The sequence below is a fragment of the Sturnira hondurensis genome, unplaced genomic scaffold, assembly GCF_014824575.4.
Source record: "Sturnira hondurensis isolate 20B ecotype Veracruz unplaced genomic scaffold, ASM1482457v3 Scaffold0014432, whole genome shotgun sequence".
NCBI classification, from domain to species: domain Eukaryota; kingdom Metazoa; phylum Chordata; class Mammalia; order Chiroptera; family Phyllostomidae; genus Sturnira; species Sturnira hondurensis.
The window spans coordinates 3,153,610-3,170,005 of record NW_028087063.1 but is presented as its reverse complement, the minus strand read 5'-3'; the positions used below and the strand labels follow the sequence as shown (position 1 = coordinate 3,170,005).

General features: G+C 40.1%; 1 protein-coding gene across 1 annotated transcript in view; it reads left to right on the top strand.

Moving 5' to 3' along the window:
* CD47 (CD47 molecule) overlaps positions 1–13,723 on the top strand; it is a 55,952-nt gene extending 42,229 nt beyond the window's left edge. The window contains exons 7-11 of the mRNA XM_037063358.1: positions 838–930; positions 6,453–6,484; positions 7,830–7,854; positions 8,485–8,517; positions 10,448–13,723. Coding sequence (XP_036919253.1) covers positions 838–930; positions 6,453–6,484; positions 7,830–7,854; positions 8,485–8,517; positions 10,448–10,452 — 188 coding nt within the window. The 3' untranslated portion in view covers positions 10,453–13,723. The remainder of the gene's footprint in view (positions 1–837; positions 931–6,452; positions 6,485–7,829; positions 7,855–8,484; positions 8,518–10,447) is intronic.
* The last annotated feature ends 2,673 nt before the right edge of the window (positions 13,724–16,396 follow it).

The window sequence follows — 16,396 nt, the reverse complement described above, 5'->3', positions numbered from 1 at the left end:
AGGTTCCTATGTCTTTTGTGGCTTGATAACTTAACTCCTTTTAGCACCGAGTAATATTCCGTTGTGTGAGTGGACCATAGTTTGTTTATCCATTCACCTCTTGAGGGACATCTGGTTGCTTTCAGTACTTTGGAAAGATTGATTTGTTTTAAAATCACAGATCTAGACACATAATACAGAAGTGCATGTTTTGTTTAGATATAATTTTTCCACTTCATTGAGACAGATACTACGGAGTGCGATGGCTAGAGACTGTACGTTCAGAGTATATTTAGTTTGGCAACAAATTAGTGAACTGTCCTCCACAGTGGCCTGCCACTGTGTGTTCCTACCAGCAATGAATGGACATTTCTGTTGCGCTGTCTTCTTGTCAACACTGCGTGTTGTGAGCTTTTTATTTTAAACTCTCATTTTGCCCCCACCAAGATCAGTGCTTTCCACATTTCACTACATGTGGCTTATGGGCTCGTTGTTCTTGGCTCCAAACTGCTTAGAATCATGGGAGAGCTTTTAAAATAACCAGGCTTCAAATGGTTGGAGACGTAGGCTTTACAGACAGTCTTCCATTATTCCTGACAGAAGGTATACATTATGCAAACAAGGAGTTTTTTATGTTAATAAAAAATTAAATGAGTCACTTAAAAATAAAAAGATTGAATTGGAGTCATTTCACTGAGTGAAGAATGAATGTGAACATATATGTAGGTAAACTTTGTTTCTCGATAGTGAGAAAAATAATTATTTTCTTTAAAACTTGATGTATTACTTTTATTGTTTTTTTAAGAAGTTCAGTTATTTCATGTGAATTTCTAATGTAAGATTTTATTTGTTTTACAGCGTGTTCCCCAGTGCACGGCCCTCTTCTGATTTCAGGTTTGGGTGTTGTAGCTTTAGCAGAGTTACTTGGACTAGTTTATATGAAATTTAATGGTAAGTTCATTTTGTTTTTGTTAGTCTGTGCTAAGATTTCAGATATACAGGGTGAGGCAAAAGTAGGTTTACAGTCGCGAGTACGTGAAATACACAGTTTATTCTTGTATTATGGTTTACTAACTATTCTATTGTTTTCCACATGAACTACTGTAAACCTACTTCTGCCCCACCCTGTGTCACTAGCAAAATGCTTTTTGGTTGGTTCTTAAGTTAGGATCAAAGAAATATATTGGTAACTCATGAAGGAGGGTAGAAATCCTATAAATAAATAAAAAGTTTAGATTATAGGTTATTTTAAAAGAAAATGGCTTTATGTTTTAGAATGTATAAACCTATTTATACTATGGGAGAGCTGGTTGAGGATTCATTCTAACAAATAGAAAAGGGTTTTAATTGGCCCATTTTTTTTTCATGATAGCGTTCTTTCACAGAGATCTCTTCTTGAAGATTGTTTCTACACCTTGACACCCATAAGTGGATGGGAATTGAAATTCAAAATCTCCCACTTTTGCTAATTAAAGAGCAGTGTCCGCTGATACTTGACTTTAGAGTATGAATTTTAAAATTTAGGCATTTTTTGCTTTTAAAATCAATTGTTGTGAAGTGTGGAATTAGCTTATTGTTTCTAAACTTTGTAATTAATCTGCCAATTAGCAGTTGACAGCTTTCTGTATGTTATTTTTAATACATATATAGAGATAACTGCTTTTATTAGTACCAAAAGATGTTTCCTACAATCTGGTTTATATTAGTATCCCTTAAAAAAACTTTTTTAAGTTTATGAAGTAAAGCAAATGCTTAAACCCCTAGTAAAATAGTCAGAAGTTACAAACTAATGGAGTAAAAAAATCATTCTTTCTACTTTGCTTTAAGTGAACTTTACTGTATGTGTTTCTAAAAATTCATGCAAACCTTGAATTGTTAAATTCAAAGAATTGTTGCATTTAACAAATGCACGTAGTCAAATAATGTTCCATATGTCTTGCACAGTACTTTGGAAGAAATTCTGTCTTTATTTTTGAACTTCAGCTTTTGCTGGCTGATCATTGAATTCAGTTCTGTTACATATTCTTTGTCTTCCTTTAATTAATGCTTATTAGATACACAATTAAAATACAATACTTAAATGTACGTATTTTAGTTTATGTGTTCATAAAGTCATAGTTTTTTCATCAGTGCAATTTTCTGAGTTCCTGCCTCCTAAGTCCTAAAGCACATTTAAGACTTCTAAAGCAGAGTGACATTCGTCTAGTAGCTATTGTGGGCATCACATTGTGAGTGTTGATATATATTCTGTTTGGTCACTTCATCCAGTCACCATTGGTCTGGTTCTTGAAGATGACACTGCTGATTATGTCCCTCCCTATGAGTGCTTGAGAACAGTACGTGAGCTGCAGTCTTCGGTGTCCCTGCCTGATGGTCAGACCCTCGTTCTTTTCCTCCCTTACTCTCTGGCTTGCTCTCCCTTTCATTGCCATGCTCCGCCATGCCTTCCACGTGTAACAAAGAATGATGTTCAGTACAGTTGCCAGTGGGTCTGGCGATGCTGACTCAAGTGGAGATAGGCATTGTCTAGCTGCCACCCCCTTGACTTTGCTCTGCCCCTTCTCCGTTGCTGGCACCCCTCAGAAGCCTGTGGAACCAGTATCGCTACAAACGTACTGTTCTCACATTAAAATCAAAGTGAAAGTGAAATGACGAAAATTTCCCTGGGTTATTTTTTATCGTAGTTTAACATATAAATATACCTATTATAAGTTAAGAATTTAGTCCAATTTTATTGACATGATGAGGATAATCTAAATTAACTTTTCAAATCAACTTGTCTGATACCAGAGCTCAGAGGCACACCTTCCCTCAGTTGAAGGGCGAGAAGAGAAAAGGTACAGGAAAGTTATTCTCTAGATACTGTACGAGACTGGGAGAATGGATGCGTTTTTCTTACGTAATCTGTAAATCTGATTATATGTAACATTAAGGCTGCAAATTTGAGCATTCAAATCAGGAAGTAAAATTATAAATGTTTCCAAAATAATTTTTACTCTTCGCAGATGCTCTGCTTTGGAAAAGCCTAATGAATGTGTCTCGACTTCAATGCAGTAAAATCCTCAGATAGTTTTTTAAAAAATCCAAGCTATTTTTTAAGATTAAATTAATGTCCCAATGAGAGGTTTAACTTTTATCATTTTCATTATTTCCAAGTTTAAATTTGTGGCCTTACTTGTTACTTTAAAGAGTAAGATTTTAATTTTCATTTTTTCTGGTCTTTTAATTATGTTAGATATCTTTTTAATGGAAACACTTAAATTTTATGAAAGGAAATTAGGGTCTGGGGACAATAACAATGGGAGAGCATACAGAAAGTTAAAAGGAACTAACTAAATGCTGTAGAGTTAGGCTTGCTATTTATGTAGGGTGTTTATATACTTGTTAAATTTTAAAGCCATTACCACTATAAGTACATATAATCATGTTTTGATACAAATCAGCCTATAGGCGGCCAGAAAGCCTATTTACCACGTCCCAAATACATTAGAATGACATGGAATATATATGTAAATTAGGGATATTTTCCTGCCCATTGTTGAGAAGAGGTGCATTTGGTTATCGATAGCAAAACGTATTTCTGAAAGTTCAAAATCTAAGAATATTAATATATTCATGGCATGTGTCAGGCATTTCAGAGAGAGAAGAGCAAATCACGAAACATTGCAAGTGAGCTCATGTGAAATGCTTAAGGCTTCGAGGTTTTAAAAACACGTAGCTGTGGCTGCCAGTGCCTTAGGCCCCCAGTGGCAGCAGATAAATCACAGTCGTTGTTTTATTACATAGGTCATATGCTTATTGGAGAGGATTAAGTCCAGTGAAATTAACTTCTGCACCGGTTGGTTATATCATATTAAAGGGATCTCAGCGGATCTGTGTCCCTTTGAATCACTGTTCTTTATAGATCTCTTTTTTTAAGAATCAGCTGGCTAAATATGATATTCCTGTGCCTGAGAAGGGGAACGCACAAAGTATTCTTTACAAGTCATTAGGATAGAAAAGGGGCTACTTGGCAGTTAGTTCTTAGTACTAATTCTGATGAATAAGTTTCTGAGCTCAAAAATTTAGTTCTGAAACCTTGCCTCTGATTCTTCATGTTACCAATTAGTGGTTTACAAGCTGTTCCGTTCTTTGTTTCCTGGATAGGATGTAGATAGAGGGCATGGCTTGGCTGAAGTGAGTTATTTATACATGTAACAGTCATGATGGTGCCTGATACAATTCTGTAATTCTGCTGGTTTACTTGGAAGTTTGCTAAATGCGAATTCACTCTCATTCCCAACCCCCTTTTACTCCCTAGTGCTTTAAAAAGAAGCTTTCTTCTTCTTTGGTTGCGAAGACCAAACCACTCTCCATGTGCTCCCAGTAAAGGAGCTTTCCTTTAAAGCCACACATGAGAGTAACAGAGATGGGAATCTTATGAGAGCAGATATGAGAGGGGACCCAAAACACCTGGAATTGATAGTACAAATTCATATTTATTCTGACGTCTTTAAAGTTCAGTCACTTTCAAAGTACTCTCCATTGGGTGCAATACATGTATTGAGATGTTTTTTTCCACTGCTCAGAACAGTTTTTGGACTCATCAATTTTGATGCCTTTTAGTGCTTCTGCTGTTTTTTGTTTCACTTCTTCTGCATCGGCAGAACTTTTCCCTCTGAGAGCTTTTTACATTGGAAAAACAAACAAACAAAAAAGGAGTTCCTCAAGGCAAGATCAGGTAAATAGGCAGGGTGGAGCATGAGGGTCTTGCCCTTTTTGGTCAAAAACTGCTGAACACTCTGCAGTGTGGGCAGGAGCACTGGCAAATCACCTTCATGAAATGGGCAAACATGTAGAAAGAGTCTTCAAAAAATTTTCACTCACGCCAAACACAGGCTTTCGTAGCAATGCCAGCTGGTACACGATACCAGTGGGTTCCTAGAACACTCACCTAGAGGGGGAAGCCTGTATGTCAAGGAGCCCGCCTTCCAGAAGATAATCCCAGGTTTTTCTGGGTCCCCGCCTCATACATAACTGGCCCTCACAGAGAGTGGAACAGTAAGTAGTTTGGGAATTGGAAGTACAGTCTTAAAGGTCTGAGTCATCATGTGCCCTCTGAGGGGCCAGAGTTGGTTAATCCTTCCTATGTTTACGGTTACTTAGGTCCTCTCTCTGGTTCTTCACCTACTAGCCCACTAGCCCACCCTCTTTTTATGTCCTTACCTTGCGTTCAATTTATTGTCTTCTCACTGCTAGTTTTTCTTACCTAGAGCTCTAAACTTTGAGCTTCTCCTTGCTTACTTTCCTTATCACCTTCCTTTGCCATCAGCGACTCTCTAGTCATCATTCTCTCTCTCCCCCTTCAGATTTCCTCAGGATAAAGAAACTTTCCAGGCCAGTCTGTTGCCATTTTCCCTCCTTTCAGAGGCTTGTCAGCTTCTGGTTCACCTGTAGAGTGGCTGCCCTTGGGTCGGCTCCCCCGCACCTTCATTTCCCATCAGCTTTGGGAGCTTCATAAAGCGGCTATGGAGGGGTAGTAAATAAGTGACGTAGAAAACTGGAGCTGTTCTGCCTCAGTCTGCTAATACGCAGATTCAGTGCTCTCACCCAATTCAGAGAGCAGTGGAATTCACCAACCAGTAGCATCACCCTTCTAGGGTCCTTCCCAGTTGCTGCTGGTTGCTACTCTCATGCCTGTAGGACTCTGATTCTGTACTTAGGACCAGCGTTAGCTGCTCTGGGTCCTCGTCACTTCGTTTTTGTAAGAAAGTGTTCTCTTCTCAACACAACTAGAGCAATTCTTTTTCCTTTCGTCACTTTCTTCATACCCTGGATATTCCTTCATCTTCACCAACCAGTCAATCTATTCAGAAGCAGTGCTTCTGAATGGCTAAGCTGAAGGGAAGCTAAGCTAAGGGGAAGATAAGAAGGAACACAGAGAAGGGCCCGATTGCAGCTAAAGCTACCTGTCTAGAGAAATTCTTTAAACTCAGAGGAATCTGAATATTTTCTTTCATTGTAGCTATCTAGAGCTCTGGAAAATTGAAAGATGAAAGAAAGAAAAAAGAAGACTAGGCTGTAAGGAACAAGAGTAGTGAGCTAAGGGTTGGAGGTGGAGTAGAGGCAGAGACTGATCATTGTCACATTCTGTCCACTTAGTAGGGAGGGATATAGAGTCGACAGTGGTGTGAGTGGATGGCAGCCTTTTCCCATCACAGAGTGGGGGAAGTTTTGGAATGTGCAAACGAGTGAATGTGTATGCTTATTATCTGATGGAGGTGGATTATTTGCATCATTTTATTCTATCAGTTCATATAATCAGGAATGTTCTGTGTTTTTTAATAGACTGTCAAAACTGGAACTCTTTCAGTGGACTTTCTGGCACCTCTAGTTTCAGCCTGAACATTTTATTTTAAAATTAAACGGGGCATTGCATTGTTTTAATCGCCTTCATTTATTGCATTTATTTTCTTATTTTTTAATTTTACCAGCTTCTGATCAGAGGACTGTACAACCTCCTAGGGTAAGTTAAAATTTCTTAAATGAATTGGGTCTGATCACGTGATGATGTAGACTGAGGAAAGATGGTTGAGATGCTGAGCCTTTTTGCTGTTTAGTGTAACATCCAACTGAGAGCACATTGAAGTCATTTCATGACCTTTGCACAAATAGATCTAATTCTACTTTTAAATTTTGGTCATTTAGTAGCAATGGGGTCGAATAAATGATTCCTTAAGATGATGCTAACTTCTCATAGCTGGAACTGGAACGTTTATGTGCAGGAACAAGGGTCCTCATCTCTGCCGGAGCAAAGCTGGTTCCAGCACGGGGCCTCCTCACCTGTCGGATTTGCTCCATGTGCATCTACAAAACAGTATTTGGGCTTCAAATGAGGAAGCAATATATATCGAGTTGATTTTATTAAAATACTAATTTATAAAGTAAATGTGAACGTTGCTTTAAAATGCCTATTCTGAATTATGTTTTATTTCTCTCCTTACCTCATTATTTTATAAGCATTTTTCTTCCTCTAAACTGTACTGTAGTTTTGACTGTATCTTGGATACATTATTAAGCTACTTTAGAAAATTCCAACAAAAAGAGTAAATTTAGGAGATTAAACTGAGAGGAATAAATGAAGGGGTTAAACAAAACTTTTATAAATAAGAGATTCATTGTGGTGACCGGTGCAAGAGCTACTTTATGCAAATAAAATCTGGAAAGTACGCATCTTCCTGTAAAGGATTAACATAGCTGTATGGGGAATGCCCAGAGTGTGAGTGGCAGGAAGTAGGGATTACCCACGCTCCTCAATCTGATGAGCCTCAAGGGACAAACCTGGCAGGCCTGGGAGAGAAGGGGTGTGTCTGCCACTGGTATTTGTTCTGAAGAAATTGGGGTGGGGGCTACATCAGTCACACTCAGCAGTTTTTCACAGGCCTCCATTAGAGATGATCCCCAGCCAGCAGACCCTTAAATCCTAACACATCCTCTCTCCCTGTCACTGAGTTTAATTTGCGTAATTTAAAAATGATTGTTTTGCTCTTGTTTCTTGTTTAACTCTATTGCTTATGTTGCTATTTATTTTGAACTTTAATAATTTTTTGAGAAGTTAAGATTTCTTGAATTGAGACAGGCTTGGGTGGAGTGGGAAATTTTGTGTAGAAAATGAATGTTCAGGGAACAGTACAGTTATTATTAAACTATTAGTGAGACTTGGCAGGCATTGCATTTAGCCTTTATTGCCTTGTTTTTGGACTATAGGATTCACTGGTTACTATAGTTTTAACATTAGCTTATGTAAATTTCATATGAAGGACATGAAATATATTCTATTTTTATATAAATATATTTTAAATATTTTCCAGAAAGCTGTAGAGGAACCCCTTAATGGTATGTGGTTATTACAAACTTGTATATTTTTCCTTCATCTGTTACCAGATCATAATTTGAACTGGTCCCCAAATCAGTTAGAATATTCTGTCTTTGGTTTGGGAAGAATCTAGTTTTTTTCCTTGCCTTGGCCTCTTTTCTGATGATTAATCAAGGATTAGCAGTGTTGCTTTTGTAACGTCCTCCCCACTGAGGAAAGCGCACTGTTCTGTGCCTCACGAGCAGCTGTATGCACTGGTCAAGTGAGGCTCAGCGAGGGGCTGGTGCCTTTTTGTATTGGCTGTGATGAAGGGTAGCGCCCCAGTCCAGAAAAATCTCCATGGCTTTTATCTGTGATTTATACATGTAGAAGGATGCAGTCTATCACCATGGAGTGAGGCCAAAACACCCTCCTTTCTTTCTCCCTGAGTCTAGATCTGTCTGCTGCACTGGCTGTGTGTCCGCGGTGGGGGCTCTGGGCAGGGTCCACAGGAAGGCATTGTGACCAGATGCCTTACAGTCAGTGTGGACTTACAGCTGTGGAGTAGTTGGCATGATATTTGGTTATTTACTGCATATTTGTTTATTTACAAATGATATTTAATTGTGGAACCTTACTAATTGCTTGTTTGGCTTGTTACTAATTCTTAGCATTTAAAGAATCAAAGGGAATGATGAATGATGGTAAGTGTAAAATGCACCTTCAATTATAGACTGCTTAAAATATGGACACTGAAAAGACATAAAATGGCTTCTTGAAAACACGGCTTTTTAAATAAAAGGGACACTGTCAAATCATAAAGGTTGACATTTCTTGATTTACCAAACTTAAATCCACTCTGTCGAAATCGCAAAAACAGTGATGGAAAAGCTGCAGGGCGCCACTGACCAGGCTGTCAGTCACGCTGCTCACAGCGAAGAGAAATGACCACTTTTTAAAAACCATATTTTACATGCAGTGTCTGGTGACTGCAGACTTTAAAATCTCCAGATTTAAAAGTTACATGTAAAAATCACTGGGTTTTATATGACACAGATACCCTGACACAAATCTTTATCATCTTGACAGAGTTTCTTTTGTGCTTGTGTTGGTGATTTTGTTTCATATAATTCACAGAGGCTTAATATCTCTGCTTTTCCACAAAGGAAGTTGGGTCTAACCTTTTGGGAGAGGATTTAAAGAGACAGAAAAACGTTTAATCACTCCAGCTTTTGCTGCTTTGGGGGGACTCTCCACTAAGAACTTCAAGTTTTTATTAAGTATTTCGAAGACATACATGTGTTCTTAAAAGAAGTCAGAGATATTGAATACTAGAAGTGTTCGTTTTTAATTTTACTTTAACATGCTATAGTACTTTAGCTCTGTTTTTATCTTATCAAAAACTTCTTCATACCTGTGGTGTTTACAGTCATGCCTTGATCCTGTAAACATTTCATTTTCCATTTTACTGTTTTAAAGTCTGTGACCTACCTGCTCACCTCTGGAGCAGAGTGCAGCGTTGAACCTGAGGCGCTGGACTCCCCTGAGTCCAGTTAATGTTTGCCTAAGAGTAAAACGGCACTGATTGTGGGTTGGTGGGTTAAGTGTCAAACAATGTGGAGGCTGAGTTCGGCCGGGAGGCACAGAAGGACCCCACTGCTGTGGGTTCGTGTCACAGCCTTTATTACAAATGCATGTTCTACTGTGCTAACCGTGGCCCTGCCAAAAATCGTAGAACGTAGGAATACATTCAGTGGCATTTAAAAAAAAGAGCTGGGGCCTAGAACTGTAGCATGGTTTGTTCATGTTTTTATTCTGCTATTCTGTTTTTAAGTTTTATTTCCTTCTTTCCTTTTTCTACTGTGGAGTCATTCTTCTGCAGTGGTGTAAAGAAACTGAAGTCTTTTTCTCTGTTGTCAGAAAATCAGTATAAGAACCTCGAGTCCCTCTTCCTTTGTTAAGTTCCCGTAAGATGTGCCTGTTTTTGATCCCCTGTATCAGGAGATACAGCAGTGTTTGTTCATTCATAACGTGTCAAATCTATTGTGACCTCTGAAGTGTCTTTAATTTTACTAATATTTCGCTGCTCAGGATTTGCCAGTTATTTTTAAATGTCTGTCTGGTGGGATCTTCCAGCTGACAACTGACGGCTCAGTGCTCACAGTGTGGTTGCCGCATCAGTAGCCAAGATTCAAAGTACCCTCCTCGGGGTCGGGTCATGGCGGCATTTCCTCTTTCGCTTGTACCTAATCACATGTTTATTTCACTTACGTTAAACGAATGCTATAGACCTAAAGTGAATGTGATGGAATATTAATCTACAAGCAATATCTTCTGCTTTGAAAAATTAACACCTCTAGGCTTCTCCTCAGCTAATCCAGCAAATGGAAATGATTGGACTTGGTTGATCTTTATTTTCATTTGGCATTGCCCTTTTACTTACCGTGACCAAAAAGGCTAACGGTTTGCCTGCTTTCTATCTGTGACCTTTGCACATCTAAGATTAAATGCCTTGTCTTTATTTTTAGATATCGTATACCTCAAACAACTCCAAATCTCTAGGTTACATCAACTTGTTAATGCATAGAACAGAGACATGAATAGTAATTAAATACTCATTTTTCATTTTTTCAGAGTAGCTGAATTGAAGCGATGGACTCAGATTTGGACAGTAGTGAGACATGAAAAGAATGCACTTGTGTTTAAGCACCTCAGCCTTGATTCGCTCACTCGGCAAGAGAAGATGACTTTCATCTTTAATAAAAAGTAAATCATTGACTTTTGGATGGTTACTCCAGTTAAGTTTTCATTCAAAGCATTTGTGATTTAGTTAATAAAAGAATTATGATGTGTCGTGTGCCCAATTGAGATCCAATTTTTTATTTTTATTTCTCTTCAGTTAGGGGCAAAAGTAGAGTGGGCAACTTCCAAGAATGATGACTTTCAGATCCCAGGACCTTTTGACTCTAGGTCACCAGTTTAAATTGGTTCAACTTGAGAATTACTTGGCATCAACCTTGTTGTTACCCAGAGATGTTGCTGAAAAACGGGGGCTTCCATCAGACCTCAGCAAACTCAGGTTCATAGCCACATTGGCAGTTACGGTGTTAGCTGAATAATGTGTCTGTCTCTTCTGGATCAAGGAAATAATAACCAATTAAGCGCAGACAGGAATTGGGCTGGAAGCATTTTATGCGCTGCTGACGTGAAATGTGCCATTGATGGAGATTATGCTCCTCATTCTTGGGGGTTGCTGTTCACATATTCTTCAACGTACAGTGTAACAGATCCTTTCCAGATTTAGGGTAGTTTTATTGATGGATGTCTTTTTCTTTTATTCACACAACCCTTTAAACCCTTTAAACCCTGTCTTGTCCTCCTGGTGTTTGCTTCTGCTGTGCAAGCTGTAGCACCTTTTCTCTTCTTTGAACATGGTCCAGAGACATGGTAGCATCATTGCAGAAAGGAGCCAGACTTGTTCTCAGAGAGTTATGTTCACACTTGTCAGCAAAAATAGCGGTGGTTGTAACATATGTATTCCCTTCCTCGGATTCGAAGGCACAATCTACGGTGTTTCTTCACTTCTTTTCTGATCTGGGGCATGAAAAACCGAGATTGAGGTTTTAACTATGTGTCTCCTGCATGGCAACATACTGTGTGTCGCTGTCAGGCCCACGGGCCAGCCCTCGGCAGGGCAGTTTTACTGCTGTTGTGTCTCTGTTGCATGGTAAACACTCACTGTCTTCCTCCTATGATCCTGCCTCATATTCCCCCGACTTGAAGATTGAAAAAGAAAACATAACCCCCCACATTTTCTATCCCGTTAGAAGAAAATTAACATTCTGGCAGTTGTGATTGCTTGGAGTACTTTTAGATTCTTAGCGCTCGTTTTCCTCCTTTGTGGGCGTGTGTTTCTGTGTGCACGTGTGTGAGGTGGGCGCGTGCGTCTTCCGTGCAGACAGTGGTGGGGGACCCGCAGGAGAGCAAGTGCTGATTCACGCTCTTAGCACAACGTTGAAAAACAAAGGTCTCTGTCGGATGGGGTTACGTTGGACGCAGATATTTGATCACTTAAAACTTTCAAAATTTCTAGGTGATTTGCCAAGTCTCTTGACTGCTCACCAATCCTGTCTAAAAATACTAGCGATTCTTCCTGTTTGTGTAAGAATAAGACATTTGTATTTGTAATCGTGTTACAAATAGTTATTTCTTAGTCCACTGAAGGTCCCCCTGTGCCTCTTTTATGCCAAATTAATCGTCGTTTTTCATGTTGGGACCAAGTGGTTTGTCCATGGCAAGCCAAAATTTATGACCTGCTGATGCCTCTCAGAAAACTGGACGCGCTATGAAGACAGTTCTTGAGAAAAACAACAAAACTAATTTTTCCCTGATTGTGTTGCTGTCCAAAATATTACCAGGTGTAGAGGGAGCTGTATTCCTTTATACAGATCTCATGGCTCCTGCTGCTCCTTTTTCTTCTGAAAATATTTGTATTTTAGTAATATCGTCTGTTACTTTCAAAATAAATTTTGATGAAAGGAGGAAAAAAGCCGATGGACTTGAAAAAGATCCAAATTCCTATTCTCTTGAAGAAAACATCAGCTATGAAAATGTTTCTAGTAAACTTTTTAACGAGCTAACATCGTACCTTTTAATACGTAGTAAACTCTCCTTTACTGGGGGCTCCGTTTTGGGACTTCCCTGTCCTTTGTGATCTCTCGGATGCTGCCTACCCTTTGAGGCACTCACTGCCCTAAACGCAGCAAGGTAGCAGGACAAAGGCCAGATGAAATCAACCCTTGCTCTTACGAGTTGTCCGCTGCCCTGGAAAAGGGACCGCAGCAGCAGCAACCCTCTTGCCTGGGCATCATTGGACCAGTTCATTCTCTTTCAAACAGACTTGTAATGGCTCCCAGTTTTCTGTCACACATAATGAAAATTGCTAATAATGTTTTGGGCATCATATATGTGTTCCCCCTGTAATCTGATTTTTACTCACTAATGCGATTTTTGCCCTTGACTCTTTTGTTCAGTTTTATTTAGTGCATGTCCTCAGAGTGATGCCATTTGCCATTTGTGCAACAATCTTATCAACCTTTCTGGCCAAATCAGATTTTTCCTCTGCCTCGAAACATCATTCTCTAGCCCTTCCTTCCCCACGGGCTCCTCTTTGCAGTCTGTCCCCATTTGCCTACCTGCCTCTCTCATCCTCACTTACCTTTCCCAGCACTTCATGCGTCTCTGCTTAGCTCTCTCGGTTAGTCTTACTTTTTCCTTTTTCTCCGTTGAAAATTCCTCCATAGCAAGAGCTTTTTTTTTCTTCCTTTCTCTTCCTGCAGTGTTTTGCCTACATTAAATATTCAGTATATGTTGGATGGTTGAGAGCTGTGGGTAGATTTTTCACTATTTTTAATAGGATGAGCCAGAGAGTTTTCTTTTTTGACAAATTTCACATGCTCTGAAGACCCTCAAAGGCGGTGATGATTTTTCACGTTGGAAGCTCCAGCTTTCTTCTGTTTAAATTCCTGAGGATGTCAGAATGAAAATCATTGAGGCTGTCCCATAATTAGGAACATTGCTTTTTTTCAGGACGTTGTAGTCAGTTTAGTAAGTGACCAAATTGTGGTTTGACTAATAAAGCTCAAAAGTGATTAAGTTTACACTTCCATCTCATTGGTAAGAATCACACTCTGTATCACCGTCTAGATTTCTCTTGTCCTAAAACAAGTGTTCAGAAATGGACATCTGTGGCGTTATGTATGGAAATACATACCCCTTTGTTTACCTGTCCTTGGAAACTAGAGAACTTGCTGGGCAACCCTTATCTTCTCATTGTGTTTTATTTGATGGAGAGGATGTTCGGAAACAGTTTTACATGGATCGCGTTTTCAAAATCACCAACCGTCATCAGCCACTGGGGTCCTTCGTCAGGTCGTTTTCCGTGGCTAATAGGGATAGTCCAGGTAACTGTCAAGAGATGAGCAGTGAACAGGCAGTTTTCTTGCGTTTGGTTTTTGACAGCTCTTATCATTTAAGACCAGTTTTTCCAAAATTTAGCCCTTTGGAAAACAAGAGAGCATTTGTAATACGCTTCTCTGTAAGGCAACATCAGTGGACTCCTAGACATGTTGTTATCCAGGTCGATGAGAGAGCGAAACATTTTTGTTCTTATTAAATGGAGAATTATTTACGAAAAGCCATTGTTGAAAATTATATCCCACACCAGATGAATATCCATTAACCATTCTAAGTGAGGAGAACTCCAGTGTTGCTATGTGCAAGGTCCCCTGTCGGGGGGCTTTTTCCCGTAGCAATTAAAGGTGTGCTATTTGTCAGTAGCCATTTTTGCAGTGATTTAAAGACCAAAGTTGTTTTACAGCTGTGTTACCGTTAGAGGTTTTTTTTTTTTTAAAATATGTATTAAATCAACTTGTCACTGTTGAAGCTTTGAATATCTGCAATCTTTGCCAAGGTAATTTTTTATTTAAAAAAACATAACTTTGTAAATATCACCCTGTAATATTACATATACTTAATAAAACATTTTAAGCTATTTTGTTGGGCTATTTCTATTGCTACTGCAGCAGACCACAGCACACCCCTGAGAAATGTTGTCTATTGCTGTACTTTCAAGTTTACATCCTAGGTAACAATGGAAGGGATGACTTAAAATATTAATATATACATTCTTTTTTAAGGTATAATGTATAATAAGTTAACTTTTAACTGGAGCACAGTTTTAATTAAAAGTTTTAAACAAGTCCTGTGTGTTAATTTTTCCCACTGTGTAGTGCAGATACCAAGTGAGAAGGCGAGAGACCCAGGCTCTAGTCCCGCCTCTGCTACGAACTAGCAGGGGACCTCTAGCAGGGGACCTCGGCAGGTAAGGCAAGCCACCCACCTGCGTCTCAGTGTCCTTTCTCACCTGTAGAATGAGATAGGCCTCTTCCAAAGCCGAACTGTAAACTAAAGCGATTCTCCATTTTCGTTGGCTGTCAGTTGGACTATTTTGATTGCAAGTGAAAGAAAACCTAAACCTAAGAAAAGTGGGGTTTATTGGCTAACCTAACTGAAAATTCAGATGTATGACTGGATTTCAAATTCCGTGTGACTGAGCCCAAAACCGTGTCAGAAGGACCCAGTGTCTCACCGCCCTTCAGCTTTCTTTTCCCTGTTGCCTGCCTTCCCAGATTTCATGTGAGGACAAGGGGCTGCCTACAGTCCCAGACCCACCTTCTTCCAAGTTCAGGGAGAGTAGAGGGGAGCAAAAAGAGCACATCTCTGCCCTGGCCAGGTGACTCAGTTAGTTGCAGCGTTGTCCCACGCACCAAAGGGTTTTGGGTTCAATTCCCAGTCAGGGCACATGCCTAGGTTGCTGGTTCAATCTCCGGTCCCCAGTCAGGGTGTGTATGGGAAAGCAACCACTCAATGTTTCTCTCTGATGCAGACTCTGGCCCACGGGGTCTGTGTGTTGTGGATGCAGTGAACAAATTGACATGGACTGCAGAAGTCCTGTGGAGAAAAAGGGACGGCACGCCCACTCTCAGAGAGAGAGCACCTCGACCCCTTGCCTGGACAGGCTTTTACTGCTTTCCAGCAGCATGACATCGAAGAAGGTTCCCATTCGTTATACTTAGGTTTACTTTAAGTGATTACTTCTTACAGATAACAAGGAAAAAAGGTTGCAAATGCAAAGGAGTGATAAAAGTGATTGATCTGGTTACATTCCTTCAAGGATGGCTTAGCACAGACTTCAGTTAGTTGCTTTAGAGATAATACATTAAACATCTGCAGTTTCAACTCAGGGTGAGGGCTTTTAGTAAAAGCAAGTCTCATAGCAGTGCAGGTACAATCCAGCCTGGTTCCCCACAGGAGAACCTGTCCGTGAGCATGGGTCTTGTGTGCCGATTGGCTCCCCACTGGCCTTTCGAAGGGGTGGGACCACACTTCCCATGCCATGTGGAACGGTCCCCTGTATCTCTCATTCTCTCCCTTCCTCTCTGTAAAATCAATAAGAAATATCCTCAAGTGAGACTTTTTAAAAAAGAAAAAAAAAGAGTGTACCTCCCTTTCTCAGCTGTCCTACCCATGCCAGATGGCACCTTGTCCTCTGACTGCGTCATGTGCCTCCTTTCCTCAGGGTGGCCAGGTACCTCTGGTTGCTGCTCTGATTGTGCCGACCCGAGGCCTGGGTCTAGCCTGGAATGGAGAGGTGGGTCCTATCTGGAGAGGTGCTGGGGGTCTGAGGTGAAATTATCTTAAAGCAAAATTGGGGGTTATCACCAGCAATGAGATGTCATTCGGTTTGGGGCACAGGATTCCTGGTCGGTGCTTCAGGCCTCGCAGGTACACGCTCTGCCCCTGCACTGTACATGCGGTTGTAGACCGTTTGAACAGAAAATTGTATTTGGCCTCAAAGCACTATTTCCTTCCTTACCTCATCGGCAGTTTAATTTTTATGCATTTATGAGGACTTTCAGTCTCAGCAGGAGTAACTAATGGAGTTCAGAAAGCCCTTAATGGCCTACCTCCTGCACTGAAAGCTGTTCCATGTGGCACAGAGCCTTCCCCAACCTGATTACA